The sequence below is a fragment of the Castor canadensis genome, chromosome 5 (genome assembly GCF_047511655.1).
Source record: "Castor canadensis chromosome 5, mCasCan1.hap1v2, whole genome shotgun sequence".
Classification (NCBI taxonomy): Eukaryota; Metazoa; Chordata; class Mammalia; order Rodentia; family Castoridae; genus Castor; species Castor canadensis.
In genome coordinates, this window is record NC_133390.1 from 177,586,845 (window position 1) to 177,610,227 (window position 23,383).

A 23,383-nucleotide genomic window follows, 5' to 3' on the forward strand; every position below is an offset into this window, starting at 1 on the left:
GTCTACATTGGGGGTGGGGTGTTAAATCCTTTAGGTTTCCTAAGATCAATTCCTGACCACCTTGGGTGAACAGACAGCTTCACATAGCTTGGGAAGCACAGAAAGCCAAAGACACTTGCTACAGAAGTGTTCCTCTGCCTTCAGTCTCAATTGTGTTTGGAAGGGTGAGCTTCTTAATGGTCTTGCCCTTGGCCCATATTTGGATGCAGTTTGCAGCTTGCATAGTAGCAACAGGCTGCATGGGGCCGAAGCCCGTTTTGCCGTGACTATTTTTGTTTGTTTTTGTCATCTTGGAAGAAAGTACTCTGGAGAGACAAGTTGCACTTTCTTAAAGACTTTTGGAATGATGTGGAAACCAAAACCATGTCTATGAACTTGTTGAATTTCCTTTCACTAAAATGTGTCAATTTCTCTTGCCATTTGAGTGGATTTTATAACATCACACATGGATCATTCATAAAATATTCATTAACTGGATTATAAAATCTTGATATAGTCTCATTGTAAAATATCAAAAAGAATCACACTCATTACTGTCCCCTCCCATCTTGTCTAAGTCTTTAAGTATTTAAGAAACTATGAAGCTCTTGGTTGCAGATATATTTCTCATAATTTTTGCTTGAAAGCCTGGGTTTTATCATGGGCAACAGCTACCATAAGTTATTTTCCTTGAAGTGTCAGGCTCACTTTATTTATTTTTGAGAGAATGTTTGCCACATAGAGAGATAGAGAGTCCGAATAACCAGTGTTCATCAAGTATGCCTTCAAGTAAGGGTGTTCTGTGGGCAGCACAGAGCCCAGCTCCCAGCCCAGTTGCTTAAGGCTCTCCTCTCCACAGCCTTTGGACTTTGAGAAGTAGCAGGAGTGCCATTTCATCATGAAGCTTATAGGGTTTAAGCTTAGTGAAATTAATACTTTTCATTGTTTCATCAAAGATATTAAAGTGAAATTGGCTGTTTTCTAAACTGAGAGTCTATGGTGAAGAATAAGCAGTAAAACTAGGGTAAAGAGCCAAGACCTGTGACTCCGAGTGCAGGCAGCACCCTATGCACCGCTGCTCTCCACCACAAGAGGCTGGGCATGTGTGCCATTGGCTTCTGGGTGTACGTAGCCTTGCTCTGTGCTCAGCTGGGGTCATTGCTGCAGTGTCAACATGGTGGAAGAACATCTAACATCTTAATATTGTTATGATCATAGTGCTGATTTCATGGTCACCTGATTGGGGAAGGGTGGAGCCCTGGGGTCTGTGGATCACCTTTGAAAACCTGTGGTATGGGATTGATCCTGGAGTCAGAGTCACCAGGCTGAAGCCCTAGCTCCATTGTTAAGTAGGCTAGACATGGGATCCAAGTGAGGCTGTATATTGCCTTTCCAAGACTGTCTTTTCATCTACAAAATGGAAACCTAGGTTTCTTTGGTGGAGTCTTGGGAGGTATGAACAGGAGCACTAAGGAGAGTGTGCCTTTGGTAGCTCGTATACAGCAGGTGCTAGTAAAGGTGACTTTCATTCTTTCTATCTTGGGACATTGGGAAGGTTTTGGGTATGGAGGGATGGTGGAAAGAGAAAAAGGAAGGGCCCTTCAGAGTAGGGTGAACCCAGAATTTTTGGGCTGAATGCTGTTGGCTGCTCTTCTCAGGTGCACTGGCTCAAGGACAGGAGAAGAATGGAAAGGGTGGCACAGCTTCCTGTATTTGCCAGAAACCCGAGTGTCAAAGTTCTCTTCTCTCCCAGACTGTGATAAAGGAGGATATGATTCTGTCACAGCTGCGTGAGACCTGAAGTTCCCAATACTTAATTGATTGTACTTTAAAATGAGCCTTATTCTAACAGTAGTTTGAAGACTCTGTTCCCACTCTAAAAAAGGTTAGCATTTGCTATCTCAAGAAAACTATATTACCTATGAAGATTCATTAGTTTCCAACATGTATATTCCTTACTGCTATCTTGGGGTAGAAAAAAAAAACACTTTGGGGAAGCTTTCAGTAGAAGAGTTTTGACCTGTCAGTCTGGCCACTTGTCCCTGAAATTAAGAGTTAAGTCCAGGTGTGCAAGTCCAGCCAGCTCAGTGATGCTTGATGAAGGGTTTGTGCATTCTGGGTCCAAGGCTAGCAAAGTTCTTCCCTAGGAGTGGACCTTAGCTTTATAAGAATAAGATTTCAAGGAGAGTGGCCTGGAGTTTTTAAGTGACCTTTTGTCACACTATTCAGATTTTGAGTACCCAGAAGGGAACATTCTTTATTGGTAGCTAGTCTTGATGCTGAGTGTGTATAAGACCTTAGTTGATAAAAGGTTTGTTCTCTAACAGTTGCTGAGTTTAACTCTGAAGACATCCCCTAGCAAGGCCCCTACACCTAGGAGCCCTGAGACAGGTGTGGTGGCTACAGAGCTGCCTGGTGTTACAATACAACCATGAGTTTCAGGTTGATTCATGGCTGGGTATTCTTAGATATTCTCTGACCCCAAGGTAGAAAGGGCCCCTGCCTCCCCAAGAGGGTTAAGGAGACTGGTCTCTCATTTCCTTACCACACAGGATTCCACAAACTCTGCCTTGGGGCCTGGATGTATGGTGTCCATCTCAGGTTGGAGTGAGTGGTGGGATGTGGGAACATGCTGGGCTACACTTTGGAGTCATAAGTGTTGGCTCTTTTCCCCAGCTTTACTGCTTCCTGACATCGTAACCTTGAGCAAACCACTTACTCTATGGAGAACAGACTTTTCCTGGGTGGACTAGGGGGGTTGGTAGGGGAATTTAGAGAAGACACAGGAAACACAAAGATGGAACTGCAAGGTGGAAGAACATTGATGAGTGCCCAGCAGAAAGCCCTGCTGGCAGAAGGACAGGATGTTGTCAGAGGGCAAGGAGCAGGGCCTTTGTGGTGGTCAGGAATGTGAGCTACCCCAGGAGCTTTGTGGGTCTGTGTATGTGCTCCTCCAGCCGGTGAGACAAGTTAGCCTTTCTGCACTTCATTTTTCTCATCTTAAATATAGGCATCCAAATGATAGCCTCACACACCATAGTCCCCACCTTGAGGACTACAGAGCCCACTTTCTGATATGGAGACATTCAGCCCCCACAAGCTCTGTCATCAGGACCACAGTTAGCTTTCACTGCTGTGAAGTTCTGCTTCCAGGAAACTGAGCTACATGTGCAAGTTAGCCAAAGCCTTGCAGCAACAACATATGTTAAAGCAGCTGTCCTTTAACAGGGTAGACTCTTATTAAGTGAAGACGCCTCCCTCTATGTAGCAGGGCCCTGAGTGAGATTCCTCTAGGTTCTTGGGAAGGAGGGATAAGCTGGGATTGTTTGTTCCCAGTGTATGAATGTGAGACATCTCTAGCATTCTGTTGATAAAATTCTGTTTCAGACATTACCTTGAGGAGCTGTGTGGATAATGGGGTAGAGAGAAGCTAAAACCATTCTTTAAATGTCCTAAATGTCTTGGATTATTCCATTTTAGTTCCTGAAAAGATCATTTGGATGTGTTTTCTTGAGCACAACAGGCATATGGTGCATCTCCCCATCCTACTGGACCTCCAAGGCCAGTAACAGGTGTTTTTGGTAGGTTTACTGGAGTGCATGAGCAGGGGACTAGGAATCATGAGCTCTGAATCCTAAGCTCTGCTCCCAGCTCTGCCAGTACCCGCTGCTGTCAGACCTTGGGTTGAGTGTCCTAACTTTTCTGCCCTTAGGTTGGTAGCCTGCAAAATGGAGATGTTGGTCATCTCTTGTCCCTTCCTTCTCCAGGGGTGTCCTAAGGCTCAGATGAGAGAATGTGGGGAGCTGCTTTACATCGCAGCACAAGTATTAGCATGACAAATGACACTGATAACCAAGTTCTGACCCTGCTAATGAAATATTTTCTTTCTCAGTGATGTTACAGCCTTTCGATTATGATCCCAATGAGAAAAGTAAACACAAGTTTATGGTTCAGTCTATGTTCGCTCCAGCTGACACTTCTGATATGGAAGCAGTAGTAAGTACTGAACACTTCTTCTTCTTCTTTTTTCCAGTATTAATAGTAGACCAATTAAGTATGGAATTGTGGGTGCATGCCTTTCAAAATGTGGCAAAGCTATTTATAGGGAACTGTTGGTTTCAAGGAGGTTTATAGTTTGACTACCTTTCTGGTTTTCCCAAAAATAATTATAGCATTTTATATGGCTTTCTAGAATGCCATTCTTTTCTGGCTTTTATAAAACTCAGTTTTCTTCAGCAGTGCTGTGCTTTGTTGGGTTGTATCTTGAGTGGTGGGGGACTGCGCCCTCCTCCCCTTCCTCCCTCTCTCCTTTTCCACTCCCACAGAAAGAATGCCTCTCCTTGAAGGCGATGCTTCTTGTCCTGTCTTCCATCCCCTCAAACCCAGAAGATGCAAAAGTGTTGAAAACTAAATGTGCTTTCCCACTTATGCTTTCTTTCCTTTGAGGGTGGGGGGTTTGCTTCTAGTAAGCATGATTCTTTGTTGGGTGTTTGGGTGTTTGCGTGTGTATGTGAGTGTGAGTGTGTGAGTGTGTGTGTGTGTGTGTGTGTGTGTGTGTGTGTGTGTGTGTGTGTGTGTGTGTGTGCCGGGGATACAGCTTAGGGCCTGGTTCATGCTAGGCAGGTGTTCCACTTCTGAGTTACACTCTCAACCTGATTTCTTGTTTTTTAATCCTAAATTCCCTTCATTTTTATCCTCCTACATAAATACATGTTTAGCTGTCTCTAGTTTTGGTAAAATTAAGATGACTTATTTTCTAAATAAGCAGTATTATTAATGTTTTGGGAAAAGATTATAATGGAAATTCTCCCCAAAGTAGGCTTTTCACACATCTGAATGAATGCATGAGCATTCTGGTGCTGCATTAGTTGAAGTCTGCAGAAAAACCATATAGGGACAGCAGCAGGGATGGACACTGGTCCTCCAGTTTGAAGGAAGAGGTAGGATTGCCTCTGACCATCTCCATTACACTCATACTCCAGCACCAGCCTAGAGAGAGTGAGGTCTCTTGAAGGGTGTCCTGTTTGCATCTGAGTAGCTGGCTTTGTGTTGTTGTTTTCCTTTTTCTGAGTTTTACCCTAAGGGCCATTTTATGCACTGTCACCACTCAGCCTGTTCTTTTAGCATTAGAAAAGCATAACTGACTCTCTTCATTGATGCTTAACTTGGAGGCAGAAAATGAAGGATAAGTCAGGTATTTTTGAGTCTGAGAGAGACCAGTACTAATAAATTGTCCTCTTTTTGTAAGAATGATCATTGAGGCATTTACTCTTATTCCTGGAGTATGTTTTATCATCTTATGTTAATTTGTGTGATCAAGAAAACTTAGGACAGATAGAGAATGTGAAATGTCCAGGAGTGTGTTCCATATGGCTCTTACTGCTCAGCATTGTGACTGGGCACGGGTGTGGCCATCTTGGTTTTGAGGCTGAGCTCTGTCTTCTGTTAATGTTGTGGCCTCCAGCAAGTCTCAGTCACTTTCCCAAGGTTGTGGTCACCTTGGGGATAAGTGTGCTGTGTTTAAATGCCTGGCCCAGTGTATAGCAATATAAAAAGTTCTGTATAAATATCCCTTGTAAGAAATTGTGGAAGTGCACAAGTGAGCCAAAGCTAAGCTAGAAGTGACTTGTGATTCTTTCATGTTAGACCTGACCACCAAGGAAGCCTTGTGCTTGCCTTCATTTTGAGATATTCTTCTTGTGTTGAAAACAAAGTAGAAAGCATAGTGAGCCGTGACCACTCACCTCTTTCTGGCTTTGCTATTTGTGAACACTTTGCCACATTTGCTTCCTACGTATTACAAACTTTCTCTCCTTGCTGAACCAGCAGCCTGCATCAGGCTGGGTGACACTTTGCCCCTGAGCACTTCAGAGCAAGGATAGTCACAATATTGTTGGCCCAACCAAGAAAACGAACCATAAGTCAGTATTAAGGTAAATCCATGTTCAACGTTTTCTTTATTTTTCCAGCACTGGGGTTTGAATCCAGGGCCTCACACTTGCTAAGGCAGGCGCTCTACTACTTGAGCCACTCCACCAGCCAGTGTTCAGCGTCTTTTGATTGCTCAGGAATGGCCTTTAGCTGTCCTTGCTCTGCTTGAGGACCCCCACATCCCTCTCATTTCTCATGACTTTGAATTTTTGAGAGTCCAGGCCACATCCTTGTCCAAAGTCTCATATTCTGGACTCATCTGATTATTTCCTCATGGTTAAGCCCAGGTTACGTTTTCTCTTTTGGCCAGAATGCTCTAGTGATGCCGCATGTGCATCACACTGGGAGCAGCTCCGTGGTGGTACCATGTGTGCATCACGTCAGGAGGCGTCCCACACTAGATTGCCCCTCTTGTGATGCTGCCTCGGCGCTTGGTTCAGATGATGACCGCCAACTCTGAGTGCCAAAGCATATGATACTCCAACTCATCCTGCCTATCCTGTCCACCAGCAGCCCACCATTAGGTGTCTTTAGCACTCAGTGGTGACCCTCACCTCATCCTCTTTTGGCACACACGGCACACATCGTGAGACATGTGCACAGAGGAAAAGACTTCAATACGGCTTACATTTTCTTCACTTAATATTCTGCAACTTCCCCCCACATAATTGCATGCTCTCAAGTATCATTTGAGTGGCGGTTTGCAATTCCATTGCTTGGATCTGCTGTAATTTGTGTGGCAGTCCCCTGGTGTCAGATACACAGATTGTTTCCTGTTTTTATTACCTTGTTGCTCCAGCTGCCTCCTGCATGGCTTGGGGAAGGTGAGGAGGGGCGCCTCTCTTCCGTATTGTAACCTTGCTTTTCTGCTGGTCTGTCATTCTCAGAGCACTCTGGACTCCCACCCTCCACTGCTGAAAAGGAGGAAGTGGAGAGCACACTATCTCAGAACACAGGTCTACCCAGGAAGCTGCTCTCACCAGCAGGCTGGGGGCTGGGGGATTAGGGCAGGGTCAGCCCTGACACAGCCACAGTGGTGGAGAATGGCTTGCCAGTCATGTGCTCCATTGGTAGCTGGCAGGCAGTGTGATATTGAAACCACTCTCAATGGTACTTAGTGCTTAGGTTCCCCAGTGAGCATGTGCCCTGTAATGTAAAGTCCATTTTCTTAAGGAGAGCCAGTCACCTCTGCTCACCCAGGCATGAGGTGGAAGATCCCTCCTGACCAGGGGCCTCCGTGGACCTGGGCTGCCCATAGACTAGCAATGGGAGGAGGCCGTGTAGGCTTTGGGAGCCAGGCAGTAAAGCATCAAGGTTTGCGAAGGTAATAAATATTCAGGAGAGCTATTGTATTTAATCTTGTCCTGTTAAAAATATTGAAATCCCAGCAGACTGAAGTTCTTTATTTGATATACATCAAGGCTTTCTCATTAAGAGTATTTTTCTGAAATTGTCAGTTATAGGAGGAAAATTATTCTTCCAGCAGCTTTATAATATCCTGATTATTAAATTTAAATTGTTTTAGTGGAAGGAGGCAAAACCAGAAGACCTTATGGATTCAAAACTTAGATGTGTGTTTGAATTGCCAGCAGAAAATGATAAACCAGTAAGTATGTTTACAGTTAACAATAATTGAATGTTGCAAGCTGATACTTATTTGCATACCATCTTCTGCAAAACCAAGATTTAAGATGGCAAATTGTTTTCCTTTTTCTAATGTATGAGGGAAAAAAAGCTGAAGTCAACAAATAAACAGGCTTTTATGAAATCAGCCTTTGAAAGTCTTGCAGGAAGACAGCTAGAAACAACTTTTCTCCTTGAAAAATGCAACCTGTTCGTGCTTGAAAATGTCATTGGTTGCTGTTAAGCAGTGGGTGAGGCCACATGGGGAGTGATTTACCCTTCATCATGGTGCTTGGGCAAGCGCTTAAGTTCTCCTACTCACAAAGTGCCCCTGTGCCTTTCCCTCAGCACCGCCTCTCACTGCTTCCTTGTCCCCACCAGCCTCTTCAGTCCAAGGCTGCCTTTAGGTGAGAGCTGCTTAACCTCAGCACTGTCAGCATTTGAGGCTGGATCATTCTTTCTGGTGGGCACTGTAAGGCGGAGCAGCCTCTCTGGCCTCTCCCCACTAGACACCAGTAGCACCTCCCCCCACACACACCAGTTGTGATAACCAAATGACATTGCCTTGTGCTCCTTGGGTGAGAGAGCACTGTCCTCCCACTATCTCATTTTCTCTGTGTGAAGCTGGAGGATGGGCTTGTCCTGGCCCTTGCTGTGACCAGTAAAGTGTTTAAAATGCTAATTTCGACCTCCCTTCAACCTAGTCAAAAAAATTTTAGATTCTTTTAAAAGCACAACAAATTGAAAAGCCATGCAGAATTTGAATCTACTCTGCCATTAGTAGCTGGAGTTGGCAGTATAAATGCCCTGAAGCATTTGTTCCCGTGACCCATAATGACCTATGGTCATTATGATTTGTAGTAGTTTTGTGTGCTCTATAATTGACCACTATTACCCTAATTTTTTGAATGAAAAAGACTACATTCTGTCATGGGAAAATCAGTTTGGAAACTGGGAGACCTGAATTCCTATCTTACTTCCTGTGATAGGTTGACTGGGTAGCCTGGGCCTACCCTCCCAGTGATCCCCCTTCCATGGGAAGTGAAGGCCAGAGCTAGATGCCTGGTTTTCACAATGCTGCCCCGAACCCCCAGGCAGCCATCCCTAGTTACTTCTCCCCAGCACCTGAGCACTTCTCTGCCATGGCATAGTCCTGACAGGGAAATGGGGAGTGTGTGACCTCCCCACAACTGAAGCATTGCAGGCTCTGAACTTCTTCCTCCCTCATCTTAGCTTCCCAGTTATGAGTTGGTGAAATAGAGCACACCCATGTAGTGCTTTCCCTGGCCTCCCACTCCAACCCAGACCGTCATGGTATGCTCAGATCTTCATGGTGACAGTAGCTTGTGGCTGATAATTCCTGAGCTTGCACAATTATGGTGTGCTAATTTTTGCATGGCAGGAATTTGATACTACTATATGTACAGCCGTTTTTCTCTTTCTTTGAAGTATTAGCCTCAGCCCAACTTCATTATTTGCCCTTATTCATAATTTCTAGGGCCTAGTTGCTTTAGATTATCAAGGTACTAGATAGAGTGATCCATTTTTAAAATAAATGTGACATTTTACAGTGTGGAAGAGATGCTACCACATGTGGTGTGTGCTGAGAGCTACTTTATTTTGCAGAAAAAAATCCTTTCTTACATAGTTGGTGACACTTGGATTTCCATTTATTTCTGAACAGCATGATGTAGAAATAAATAAAATTATATCCACAAGTGCATCAAAGACAGAAACACCATCGGTGTCTAAATCTCTGACTTCGTCTTTGGATGACACTGAAGTCAAGAAAGTGATGGAAGAATGTAAGAGGCTGCAAGGTGAAGTCCAGAGGCTGCGGGAAGAGAACAAACAGTTCAAGGTACTGTGACTTTATCTCCCATCTACAAACAATAGGACTGTCTTTGTGAGGATCTTGGGTGGAAAAGTTAGTGAACTCCTGAATTTGTAGGGGTTTTTTGTTTTTGTTTAGTATTTGATTATTTACGTACACACATCCAGGGAAAAGTTTTAGTAGCTTTCACTGGCTCTCAAAAGGCCCTTATGCTCCCAAATTAACAACTGCCATTCCTTGGGTTAAAATTTCTCAACTATTTGAAGTCTTGTCTGCTCAAAGACAAAAAATTCCCATCACTATTCATGTAAGTTGAAAAGCAGCAGTGGTTATTTTAGTAAAGAGTGGAACCATTCATGCATTTTAATACCCCAGTAAGTCCATTCCCTAGGGTAGAAATCTCTTTAAGACACTATAGACTGACTTGTGCTCAGAATTCTGACTTTTGGGCAGTAGTGACTTATAAAGCTGCTTATGTAATGGTGAGATCGGAAATGTGAGGCTGTCCCAGTAGCAGGGGTGAGGCACAGAAGAGAGACTGAGTCTTTGGCTCAGGACAGAGCAGCTGTCCTGGGTACATGGGGCAGGCTGTGCTGGGAGAGGAAGGAGGCAGACACCTCTTTGGCTTGGAGGCCTGTGGTGTGGAAAGGACTCTAGTTCTCACAGTTGGAACTGGCTCTCAGCCTTCTAGTTACAGCATTTCTCAGGCCTGTGTTTGCTGAACGCCTTTATGGCCCCTTCTGGCTTTCAAAGTATTTTCTCTTAAAGAGATCATTTCTGAGAATCTGATCATGAGAACTTTTGATGCAGCTTACATTTTGTGGCTTATTTGTTGTTAGTCTTGACCATGCCACCCAAACATGTGATAGATTTCTGCTCTTTACCTGTCATAGCACCATGTCCACACAATACATTCATTTAAATTGACTTTTCCTTCTCTTCCATTCCAACAATGACAGGGTTTGGAAGTGGCCTTGTCATCTTCCTTTGCAGTGATCTTGATTTGCCTCCTCTGGTATCTTCTTTTAGTATGGACTGAATTATAAAACTGACGCTTAGATTTTTTTTTGGCTGAAAGTCTAAGATTTGCCAAAAGCTTGTCTTTGAGTCTGTTTCTTGTCAGAAATAGAGTTTTGTGCCATTTTAAAATGATAAATAGGTAAGAGTAGTTCTATATAAACCCAGTAAAGTACATGCTATATTTTGCTGTGCCCATGTTTTTTTGAAGTTAATCAAACAATGCCAGTCATTCATCACTGAGCTGTGATACTGGCATACTCCATGAATAAAATATCTTTAAAATATTATCAGACCCATCTTGACATTAGAAGACACTTTCTTCTGAAAAAGACTGATTTTTTGTTTTGTGTTGGTTCATTCCTTCATTTGGCCCACAAATTTAGTGACAGTATGCTGTGGGCTCAGCACTGTGGGCTCAGGCGTGAGCAGCCCCGGCCCCTGAGGAACTCCCTGTTGATGAGTCATAGGGAGAGACAGGGACACAAAGGATTGCAACTGGTGTCATCAGCAGATCTCTTGCAGAGTCCCCTCCATGGACTCGTGGTTCCTGCCTGCAGGAGTGCCTAGGCATCCACTAGATAGGAGAGAAATGAGGGAAAAGAACAGAAAATGCTGCTGGTGTTGAGAGTGGGGATGAGCAGATGGAGTAATTAGCAAGGGGTCTGGATGCAGAGAAGAGTTGGGGTGGAACCAAAAGGCTTTCCTACTGCCCCTGTGCAGGAAAGTAGGTGTGGCCTAGAGGACAGAGTAAATGGCATTGTGGATTTGCAAAATACCCTGCAGGTCCTCCAGGCAGCATAAGGCAGTAGTGGCAGTGGCAGGAGAAGTGAAGGAAGAAAGAAGTTTTATTTCTTGCTCATCTATGTGGTTGAGCAGTGCTGCTCAAGTATCTCCATGTATATCAAAGAGAATGTTGCTGCTTTAGGGAGAAAGCCATGCATTAAGTAGAAAATATTTGTGATGGGTATGTACAGGTCTGTCACATTTCATATTTCAAATACCATTTGATCCAGCAGACTACATGTGAGTCATCAAGCACCAGCTATGGATAGAACTCTGCATGTGAAAGCTTATAGGTCCCCTCTCTGTAGTTTCTTGTGTTTTACACATATGTGCCTTGGGAAGGCCCTTCAGAAATCAGTAATGACTTGACTTGGGAGGCAGCAGGAGAGAAGCAGCTGAGGACATAATCAGAAAGGTGGATGGGGCCAGGGATGTGAAGGGCTGGTCAACCTTCTGAAGACCCTTTCTTTGTAAATCACAGGAATCAAGAAGTGCTCTGCTCAGATGTGTGTTGTAGAGAGGTAGCTAGCCACACTGGGTAGGACAGATGGGAGGAAGGGTGGCCCCCCCCCCCCCACCCCCCGCAGCACTTCCCATTGGCCTTCAGCAGCCTCTTCCTCTCTGTAGGTGTTAGTGCTACATTTACAGTGACTCCATTTAGAGAGTGCATGGGAGCATGCTGGCTGTACCTTGGGTTGTTTTTGAAATGTGCATTTGCTCCACAGGAAGAAGATGGGCTGCGGATGAGGAAGACCTTGCAGAGCAACAGCCCCATTGCAGCACTGGCTGCGACCGGGAAGGAGGAAGGCCTCAGCACCCGGTTATTGGCTCTGGTGGTTTTATTCTTTATCGTTGGTGTTATTATAGGGAAGATTGCCTTGTAGAGGCAGCATGCAAAGGATGGCAAATCGGATTGATGAATCCACATATCATGGGATTTAAATTTATCATAACCATGTGTAAAAAGAAATTAATGTATGATGACATCTCACAGGTCTTGCCTTTAAATTACTCCTCCCCACGCACACACACACAAATGCACACACAAATAAAACAATCTTTTAGAGAGTTAAAAATGTATAGTGAGTGATCGGGGAAAAGACTGAGCTCTGCTAAGAATGAGGGAATCCATGATTGGTGCCACAGCGGCATATGTAACTCGTTGTAACTTGATAGGCTTTGGTACATGTCGCTGCATTACTTCTCAAAGCAAGACACTCTTCCTCGCCTATAGGTGCTGGCCCGTGGGAACGTGAGCCCAGCGTGCTGGGGCAGGCAGCTGCCTCCATGGTAACCCCATGCCCACTCTGCTCAGGTGGCCTTCCCATATCTGGAGTTCTGTCCAAGCCTTCGATTCTTTGGGACTGATGCTGAGTGGCTGAAGCCGCAAAGCCTTGCACTGTGGCAGCATTGGTGTGCTCAGCGGTTGTGAGAAAGAGGCACATGTCATCTGACCCAACCACTTGGAATACAAGTCAGTGCTTTGTTCTCTTAAAGGGACCAAGCTAAAGTACTGTTGGTTCATGTAGTGAAGCCAAACTGTTATCAGAGATGTGTAATGCATATTTAACTTATTTAATGTGTTTCATCTCATGTGTTCTTATTGTCACAAGAGTACAGTTAATGCAGCCTAAAAGTCACCTGTGTTACAGAATACCAGTGAGCAGGACTGGCACTGCTGCTGGGCACTGCGGCTCCCCCCGTGTCCTGAGGTTCTGGGTGTGGGGAGAATTTACCTGAATGTCAGAGAACAGCTGCCTTTCTGTATCAGTCAGTAACAACTGTTGTAGGGAGGGAAATTCTTAGTAGTAACAGTCAATTCTGGGTTACCCATTTTAATGGAGAAGAGTAGCCAGTTTTCTAGATTGTTCTTTCACTACTCTCAGCCACCACTAATACTTCCAGCACACAGGCGCAGATCTGTCCTGACCTCCTGTGAGCCCTAGGTTGGAGTCAGGACTAATGAGTCGGGTTACAGAGTGTGAAGGCATGGGCAGGGCAGGATTGGAGGGCTTCTCAGCTAATCCATCTACTGGTAATGGACAGTCTGACTGAATTAATTTTATGCCGTAAAAGACCAATCCAATTCTGTTCAGCTATGTAGCAGCATCTTAAAAGAAAAAATTAAAATAAAGCCCCAAATTAAGAGTTCTTTTGTCATTTTGTCACATTTGCTGTGTGTGTGGAGTTATTATTTTATCATCATTTGTTTGCCATTGGAAGGCTGATTTTAAAATGAGCTCCATCAATGAGAAATACGTGTTTAATGATTTTGAATACACACATACGTGCGCACTCACACACACACAAAATTGAGGGGGTTGGCTTTAACTGATAATATGAAAAATAAAAGTGTTGAAATTCCAGTTCCTGTTGCCCCTGCCCTTTCACTGCCTTGGTCTTTGGTGAAAAGCAGTCTCCTCTCCAGTCAGGGAGCCACACCACAGAGACTAGTGACTGCTGTTGGGTCTAGCATATGCCTGGGTTTGAGTGCACAGCTCATGGAAAAGAAGACCGTTCTTCAATGCCATACACTAGAGCCACATTGCTCCCAAGCGATGGTTAGCTGGCACCTTGAGATGGTGAAGTGGGAGTCTGGTTGGTCTGAGTAGGTAGCCTCCTGTCTTTGTGAAAGGAAGTTTACTGTAAACCCCAGGTGCTCACAAGAAATGTCAAGCAGACCTGGTTCTCATCAAGCACCAATTGCTCAGATTGCAGGGAGCATGCACATGGGGAAGGCTGCCCCATTATTATTTAGTCTTCAGGATCTTTTCTGTGTGGCCTCAGGTGCTTAGGAGAGGGAGTGAAGACACTAGCCTGGGCGTCATATGCCTTCTCCCCCCTAGTTTTCTGTAAGTGAACAAAAATTTGCTAATTGAAGGTACTGTAGCAAACTGGTCTTTTGTAGCTTCCAGTTTCCATGTGGACTCAAGAGGAAAGTGATTCCAAGGTCCTCCAATAGGACTTGGGTGTAGTGCACCCCAGTGATGCCAGAGTGGGGATCTCCAAGCATTGTTCTTTCAGGATGTGGCCAGGTGTTCTGAGAAAACTTCACAATAACAGCCAGCTGGTGGGCTTGAGCACCTGAAAGGCTGTGGTGGTCTGAATCTTGGAGGGTGATTTTGTGTGTTGTGGTCACCCAGTGGAGGATGCAGTCATTTTTGATGCAACAGGAAAAAAAATCAAATATTAAGATGTAAAGTTGTCTCTTCCTTCTAGCCAGTCTTTGGACATGTTGTAGGAATAGAGGTTGAGACTTGCTGATTAAAAGGAAGAAGAAGAACTGCAGGGAAAGTGACAGGGTAGTGCTGGAAAGGTGAGCTCTTCTCCAAGTCGGTAAAGAAAGTGCCAGAAGAGCAAATACTGCTCATGTTCAGGGGCTGTTTTAAGAGCCACAAACCCTGAGAACCTGGTGACATGCACATTTCGAGTGTCTTGAATGCCAAAGGAAAAACAGTAGGGCAAGAGGTGACTGTGGGGTCCTGTCACAACAATCTTCTCTGCCCGGAGACGAAAAGAGTTGAATAATTGGGAAAGACGAAGCGCAGTGGAGTTCTGGTCAGGAGGCAGCCCAGGCCAGCCTCCCTGGATTACTGGCCTACATCACTGCAGCTGGGAGTCCTGGCTTTAGAAATGCCAGACTTGGTGCTCACAGAGGTGGAAGCAGTAGCTGAGTCCTATAAATTATTATTGATTGAATTTTGAATTGATAATTGAAGCTTGGAAAAATACAAAATACCTCTTAAAGACAGCAGGTAATATTATTTATAGGTGTGAGGACCAGTCTTTAATTTTTTTCTCCTCCTAGTTTGCATGAGTTCCCTCTCTAGTCTTAAACTGCTGGCACCAGCAGTAATAAATACTGATAAAATCAAAATTGATTTTTACCAGTGGACAGTTTATGCTTAGAGAGACGGCTTATACCTACATAACACAGAAGGGGGAAAAATGAAGAACCTCCAGTGATCCGTGAAAACCTAAATGCTTTCAAACAAATCCTAGGAGCAGAATTGCTATCGAAAGATATCAGTGCCCAGCTTGCAGGCTGTGTTAAGTCAGATATAACTGAATGCAATGAGAGCTCAGACCTAAATATCCCTTCAAATGAATTTGAAAACAAGCTCTGTGTGTGTGTGGGGGTGTGTGTATGTGTGTAGCATATGTACCATGTATAAGTAGCTTGAACGTTTTCAAATGGTGCCTGGATTTTTTTTTTTTTGCACACAAATCTTTGTATTTGCAAACTCAGTCCATGCCAAAATATAGTGCCATTTGTCATTTGCAACTCTTTCTTAAAATAAGTTTCTTAAAGTACAAATTTCCAGTTACAGTTTTTTAGTTTTTTAAATCCTTGGTTTAAAAGAAAAATATTAAGTGATAAGTCACCTTGCACAACTGAACATTTTATCCCCCAAACTTTGTCAGAGTCCAGTGCTCCCCCTACTGGTAGTGGCATCCCTGCCTCCTGTTGATCAAAAAGCACCTCTCCAGGGAGAGATAGATAACGCTTTGGGCTTTGTTTGCTGTTGCTGGGAATGAATGTTTTCAAAGCTGAGGGGAAATAGAATTGTGTTTAGAGTGTCCCCTGTAAAGTATAGATGGATGGGCCAGTGCCCAACACACAGTGCGGTGAGGCCAAACATCACTCTTGGGGAGCACAAAGGGCAGTGCTGAGATCACAGCCAGTCAGCTCCCTCCGGGTGCCCTGGCCTGATTGGATTTTAGAGAAGGCTTTTTCCTTCTACAGACAGCTGCCACGATAGGAACCTTTCAAAGAACGTTGCTTTGTCAACGCCACCCTGCCTGTGCCAGAGGGTGTCCAGTTCATGTGCTCACGGAGCTCAGTCCTCGCCACAGCTGGAAGGGCTCTGTCTTGCACATGGAGAGATGGAGCCCCAGGAAGTTAAGCCTAGGACTGAGTTGGTCCCTGAGAAGGTCTGCAGGCTCTGAAAATTGCTGGAGGGAACCAAGTGGACAAACTGGCTAACCTCAACTGCTCTGAGGTGCAGGTTTGGGTGTCTGCCTCCACACCCCAAGCTAAAGGAGGAGTCCAGTTCTGATACCTTTGCTTTTTCTGTTGGGAACAGAATATGACGCAGACAGCAAAGAAATGTGCCATCTCCATTTTCTCACTGCCTGAATCTCTCTGCCCCACACATCTGGGAAATTAATTTGGGGGCTTTAGAAAGAAAATTAGCAATGGGTCTCACCAGGGTGGTGTTGGGAACGCTTTCTGTAGAGGCGTTTAATTTATGACTCATAAATTAAATGTGAGTAAGAGCAGTTCATTAATGTTGGTATTGTGGAAGAGGCCTGCGGAGGTTTGAAAACACACAAGTCAAGAAACGCAGTGAAGGGAACACGTGATAGAAGACAGTGATAAGCACCAGGCAAGAAGCGAGTTTGGGAATGGTAAGGGGATAGCAGTGAGGCTCATGCCCTCCTACCCAGCCTCTGAATCCCATTAGCCACACGCTTGGCACACATAGCGCGGTTCAGCTGCCAAGAACATTAGTTGGGGGCCAGGAGGTCGCCCACCCCTTACTGAGCAACCCAGACTTCCCCGATGCGGTTGTAGCTATATCTGTAGCACTGAAAAAAATAAAAGTTTTATCTTAGTTTATTTCCATTACAGAGGCATTTTGAAAAATCTAAAAGATACAAACACAGGCAAACAGCTGTGTATTGTAGTGAGAAGCAAAACTAGTGGAGGCGGATGAGAGATTTGTCTAGATGAAGGTAATTAACTTAAGCCTTTTTTTTTTTATGTAATGGATTAATTCATTAGAAAAATATCTGCATCCAACCCATAGAAAAGGAAGAAAAAGCTAGCAACAAAAATGTAGCTATTGTCCAACCTGTCATAAATATTTGCACTTATGATACCTTGGACTGTTGCCACAATATGGCTGGCTCTGACTAAAAGATGTCAGTTGAGTCAAACAGTGCGATGGGAGCATCATTTGCTGCTGCCAGATAAATGCAGAGGTCTGTGTCTAAACCAGCAAACACTGATCCTGTAACAATGCCTTATTACAGTTGCTTTATTACCCCACAGGCTGATGTGGACTTAATCCTTCGGCTAATGGATGTGGGTGCAGAACGGGATGTCCTCACCTTGTCCTGCTCTCCCACGAGCTTGGCTGGGGTCTCTGCAGTTAGAGCTGCAGCCAGAATCTCCTTTCCTCATACCCAAAGCCACATCTGGCTGAAATAAAACAGGTTGCTTATTACTTTCTGCCTCCCTTCAGAAAACACCAACTAAGGGAGACAAATCAGACCTCTTCACACAGTCTCATTAAGGCTCAGTGCTAATGAGAATGCACAGCCTTTATGACCTAGGAAGGTAGTAAATTAGTGTGCATGTTACACCATCGACTCTGGCTTTCGTTGTGACACAAAAAGACCACGTTCTTTTTTTGTTTTTTTCGAACGGGCTGCCTGCATTCTCATCTTTTATTTTTTAGAAATAAACTAAATTCAGCTCCAGTGAAGCATTCGTTAAAATTTTTTTCCACTGAATCTTTTCCGTGGATTCAAAGGTCAGAATTTATTGTCTGTGATACTGAGACCATGTGTACAAACTGCTTTTTGCCTTTCATGATTCACTTCTTCAGCAAACGTTTAGTAAGGACTTTCTATATGGCAGACACTGCATGAGGTGCTGAGAAGTTACTCAGTGCGAGTGACTGTGTTTTGTGTTTTCATTTGGAAGCAGCCTAAGTAGGTGGACTCAAGCTCATACATAGAAAAGTGCAAAATACACTTGGTTCTCATTTCGGCTGCCAGCATTTCATTCTTCCTTTTTTTTTTTTTTAAAGACAATTTTATAAACTGCCATTTGGAACTTCCTATAAGAAACTCAAAATTGTCTAAATATTCCCTTCACCACCTCTTTCCTTGTTTGAGTACAAAGAAACAGTGTCAGTATTGCATGCTGCCCCACATCTTTCTCCTCACCTTGAAAAGAGACCTCTGTAGTTCGTGATGTGTATATTTATTCTGACTTCAGTGTGTGTTAACATTTTAGGAATTGAGTATTTTAAGAGATGTCTTAGAATGCTTTCATTTTCACAATTTTTCTTTTATGGATTTAAGTTGTATTTCCTGTTTTGACATGGAACTCATTTACAAAGACGGTGCAGGAAAGGACTGTCATCATGCATTTGGGTTACGTGATATGTAATAAATCCATGGTTTTATGGCCAGCTTTACGTTTCCCTGAGGGAAGGAGATGTATTTCTGCTGTGTCCAGATCGAATGAGCTGTTCACAGCATGTTCTCACATGTTCCGTCTCAGCCTGATGAAATCCGCCCGGCCACAACAGAAACTTTTGTACGCGCTGTCTCTGTATTATATTCAATAAATTCTGTGCTCTGAATATATTTAAAGGCTGCTTCAGTGTAAAATGATTTTGAATTGATGGTTCAGGAGCATTCGGATATGCTTTGGAGAATGTGCTAAGAGCCCATTGCTCCACTCTTACAGCTTCTTAGGAACATGAAATCGGATTAAACAAAACCATAGATATTTTGCACCAGAAAATAGATTTAAGAGATGATTTAGGTAAGCGTCCCCTTTTTACTGATGAAACTTCTGCCCAGAGCTTAAACACTGCATTCCAGTGTTTTCCTGTTGGAGAGGCATCAACTCTGAAATGTGAGCTGACTTCTTTCATTAATGGCTGACAGGTCTCCATCTCTCCATGTTACCTTGTGAAAACATAAAACTATTTTAACTTCCTTTGAAATAGTAACACTGGTAGGTGGAAAGACTTGATATGAGACTACAGCATACCCAGTATCAAATCAGTTCTCTTCCAACCCCAAACCCACTTCTTTTCTCCAGAGACAGCCTGAATTTTCTGTTGCTTTTTGACATGTGTATCTGTGTGTAACCAGCCCTGTTTTCCTAATCACAAGCAGCAGTGTGCTGTCTGACCTCCCATACACGTGGCCTTTCTGACTTTGACATACATCTTGGATACATTTCACGTCCGTGGCACCGCTGCCATTCTTCTTGCCGGCTCTGTAGTTTGTATATGTAGGGCGAACCCATAACTCACTTAACCAGCCTAGATGCCTTTAAGTTGTTTCTGGTCTTGCTCCTCAAACAGCACAGCAGATACCCACTACAAATTAGTACAAATACCATGGGACCAATTTCTAGAAAAGAAATAGCTGAGTCAAGGGCTGGCTGTGTGTTGATTTTTGGTAGATGGCTTCCCTACTGCCTCCCAGAGAACCACCATTACTTGTCTCCAAGCTACTTCCTCGCTCCTTTGCCAGCTCCACTGCATCAGTTAACTTTTTATCTTTGCTTATCTGGAAAGGGTACAGGTGTCTTGGTTTTAGTGTGCATTTCTTTACATAAGGTTGAGCAGCTGTTCATGTGAGTAAAGGTATTTGAAAGCCCATGAAGACTTCAGTGACATTAGGTCACAGGGGAGAAAGGCCTGGCCCACAGGGCCGTCACAGAGCAGCAGAGAGAATAGGTGCCGAGTTAGGACTCCACATTATTGTACTCATAGGAAAGCGAGTTGCAGGGAAGGGTATAGAAAGGGATTGGTTGGGGAAAATGCCCTTGGGGACCAGCTGCTAGTGCTCTGATTCAGGGTCTCTAACCCATAACCTCAGGACTACACTATGTGACTATGGTGTTCACAAAGGTTACAGATGAGGCAAATTTCAGCATTCCAGGCCACAGGAGTTTCTGGGAGAAGGCCTGAGAAATGGTGGTCTTTATAGCATCAAAGTCTAAACTGCAAGGTAGAAGGGCTTTCTAAACCACAACAAAAGGAATGACTGAAGAAGCAGTCACACTACTTTGCTATTATCTTTTGTTAGTGCATTAAGAAACAGACTGCTGCCTGAGAATCTGCCAGGTCCCGTAATGGGAGTGACATCCCCCATCAGACACTGAAAACACCCTCCAAACTCGCACTTAGAGTCCAGGCTTTGTGTTTTCAAGTAGGTCTTTGTTTCAGTTTTCTTGGCAATGTTTGACCACTAAAATCACTTCAAAGAAGAAAAGAAAGAGTAAAAATTTGGAGAGACAAAATTAGTGTTACAGACTTTTTGGAAAACGTACCTTTATGCTACTTCAAAAATGTTAAGAAAGGGTGTAGGAAGGCAGGAGACTGTTCAAAGCCAAGCCTCAGCCCACTGTCATGTTTTAACCCTCTCTCCACAGTCCTAAGAATGGCTCCACATGACTGAAAAAATTTCCCATTAGTAATGATAAAACATCCACTAATATTCACCCACTCAGTGAGTGAGGAAGGCCTGGTGGCCAAAGGCCAGGACACTGTGTCCCTCTCTGTCCTGCTCCTGTGCTTCCCCTTAGCTCAGAAATGCAGACTACTGCTGTGCAACCACAGCAGCTGACCCACCTCCCTGAGCTCATGAGACCTCTTTCCCCAAGTCTGCACCTGACTGCATTGGAAGCCATTCAAGGGGAGGTTTTAGGTTTTGTGGTGAGATACACTGTAACCAAAGCATCTTTCACACCTAATATAAAAAGCCAAATATTTCTGATAGGCCCATAATGACAATCAGCCTGCATTGTGCTGGGCTCCCCTCCCAGAGGCAGCCATGTTAGCATTTTATCTCTGGTTGTTAGTGTTCTTTACATTTCCAAATGTGTTATATTCTTGGGTTTTCACTTCTAGATGTTCTCTACTTGTTTCCTCCTATGAAAGACAAGGAATTACTAACCTTGCTCTCAAACCCTATCCCAGCCACAGATTTCCTTTTTTTGTGTATGTGGCACTGGGATTTGAACTCTGGACCTTGTGCTTGCTGGGCAGGCGCTCTTTAACCACTTGAGCCACTGCACCAGCCCACAAATTTCCTTTTTCCTCCTCCTCAGAGTTATGTTGTAATTCTTGGCTATATTTGTACCTTTTGCATAATTAAGACTAAAATATTACAGCTACACATTGAACAAGTGTTTTATTTACCTTTTATGCATAGCCCTTTGTTTTTCTTGGAGTTACCAAATCTTAGTGTCTTGTCTGCTTAGTTTCCTCTGTATAATAAATTCAGCACCAAACCCTGACAGTATCAGTCATCACACACACCAGGCAACTGATGATTTTTATCATCAACTAATCATTAATTTTTGTCTTCTCAAAGAAATCCTCTGTTTTGTTCTTTGGACTGACTGCTGTCTAGGCCCTCTGCACACTTTACTCACAGTTATTGTCAGCGTATCTTTTGCTCTCTTTTGGGTTGAATCCCCTCTTTTTGGATCTGTAGTTTCCTCTTATTACCTCATTTTGAGGAAGCACATCCTTTACCAGGTTTCCAAGAAAGGAGTATGTGGGGCATAGTTTTCTGAGGAGCTTAAGTTTGTGCAAGTGCCCCATTCTGCCCTCACCCTTGGTTAGCTAGTTGTGCTGGGTATAAAAGACACAGTTGAAAATTACCGTGAGGATTTTGAAACATTCTAACCCTGATTTCCACCTTCGAGTGTTGCTCCTAGGAAATCTGATGTCATCCAAATCTGATCCTTTTATATGTCTAAGAAAAATTTTCAACCTTAATTTCCACTTTTCAGCTAGCATATTTATGATTTTTAAGAGTTCTTTCTTTTCCAGTTATTATTGTCAATAGCAGCCTGCCCTTATTAGATGTATATCTTTCCCCCCCACTGAAGACAGTGTAGTTCTTTTTTTTTTTTTTTAACAGTACTGGGTATTGAACTAAGGCTTCATACTTGCTCTACCACTTCAGCTGTGCCCCAGCCCCATCGTACTTTATTGTTTTAAGTTGTTTGTGCTTGTTTTGTGCAAGGAGATAGAAAATAGTGTGGTTTCTTGGTTGCTGTTTCATTTTTTATGGTGCTAAGGATCAAACCCAGGCCCTCCATGTGGTCTGCCACTGTGCCACAAACACCCCCATGTTGATTCTTAAAGGGTTAAAATCTGACGTACTTGACCACATATCCTAGGGGAGCCAAGTGGAGAAGGAGGCTGTGCATGGTCACCATTTAATATGTAGAGTTTCATTTACTACCTATATTTTTGGCATGAAACCTTGCCCTGGGCTGTCACTAAATTCAAAGATCCCTGGCTTAACTTTTTGTTCGTTACCAGGGTAAAGGAATGGATTTTGGTGGGGGTGAGTACAGTTACTCTTACAGTACTGTGAAATATTGCAAAGACCCTCCCCACTGCTCTTCTGTCTTCTGAGGTACCTGGAAAATTCCCAAGCCTTCGGGAGGCCTATGGCATGAGCAGACTCACCTCCAACCCTTTGTTTTCCACAGTTTGCTGTCAGTGATGGCGTCCATCCAATTTCCAGGTTCCAGAGTCTGGCTAACATTTTATGGGCTGTGTTCTCCTTTTCTGTGTAGACATGTGATTCTCTGCCTTTTTATTCTTTTCCCATAATTTATTGGGGCTTCTGAAGGAGGTAGAGGTAAAAGCCTATGTCTGTCTCCCAGCTCAACAGACGGTCTGAAAGTCTTCCTTCTGAGGCACAGAGCAGAGCACTTCCCATGGGGTACTGAGCACCAGCTCAGTAACTGCACATAGTGCAGTCCATTTTAATGGAAGTGACTACCTGCATTTGGTTATTCCTCCTCCACTTAGGGATTTAAAAAGTATCAAATGAAGGACTAATAACCCCTAGGAAATAAATACCACAGCAAGGAAAAAGACCAGTTCTTTTTGAGGGTGGGTTAAAGCTATTCGTCTTTAGTACGTCACTCATTCCTTTTGAATCCTCTACAAGTTATGGTCTTTCTGTAATAGGACGGGCTGGATGGCTCCAGGAACTGTAAGGGTTCAATCATTTTACTGGTGAGAAACTGTGGGATGGGGCTCCAACGCAAAGGATGGAGATGTCTCAGATGCGGGCTCCCTGGCCTTTATAGGATGAGAAGCTTGAGATGGACCTTAGGGACCTGAGGCCCAGTGTTCAGGGGCAGCAATTGTCCACAAATCCCTTCTCCAAATAGCCTGGCTGGTAGAAAACAGGTGAACTTAGGTTCACAGGTCTGGGTTTGGCCCTGTCCATCCACTGGAAAGAAAGCAACACCAGCATTCCAAGCCAGTGTTTAGAGGGTGTGGTTGTCACCTCGATGGTTGAATTCCAAGCCTCCAACAGGACTCAAAACATTTATTCATTTACCCAGTATTTTTTTACTGAGTTCCTGCTACGAACCAGGCACACTGGAGAACCCAGTGTGGGACAGGAAGAGGAGGG

General features: G+C 43.9%; 1 protein-coding gene across 1 annotated transcript in view; it reads left to right on the forward strand.

Moving 5' to 3' along the window:
• Vapb (VAMP associated protein B and C) overlaps window positions 1-13,321 on the forward strand; it is a 46,964-nt gene extending 33,643 nt beyond the window's left edge. The window contains exons 3-6 of the mRNA XM_020170053.2: window positions 3,872-3,975; window positions 7,436-7,516; window positions 9,218-9,394; window positions 11,896-13,321. Coding sequence (XP_020025642.2) covers window positions 3,872-3,975; window positions 7,436-7,516; window positions 9,218-9,394; window positions 11,896-12,054 — 521 coding nt within the window. The 3' untranslated portion in view covers window positions 12,055-13,321. The remainder of the gene's footprint in view (window positions 1-3,871; window positions 3,976-7,435; window positions 7,517-9,217; window positions 9,395-11,895) is intronic.
• Window positions 13,322-23,383: the final 10,062 nt, after the last annotated feature.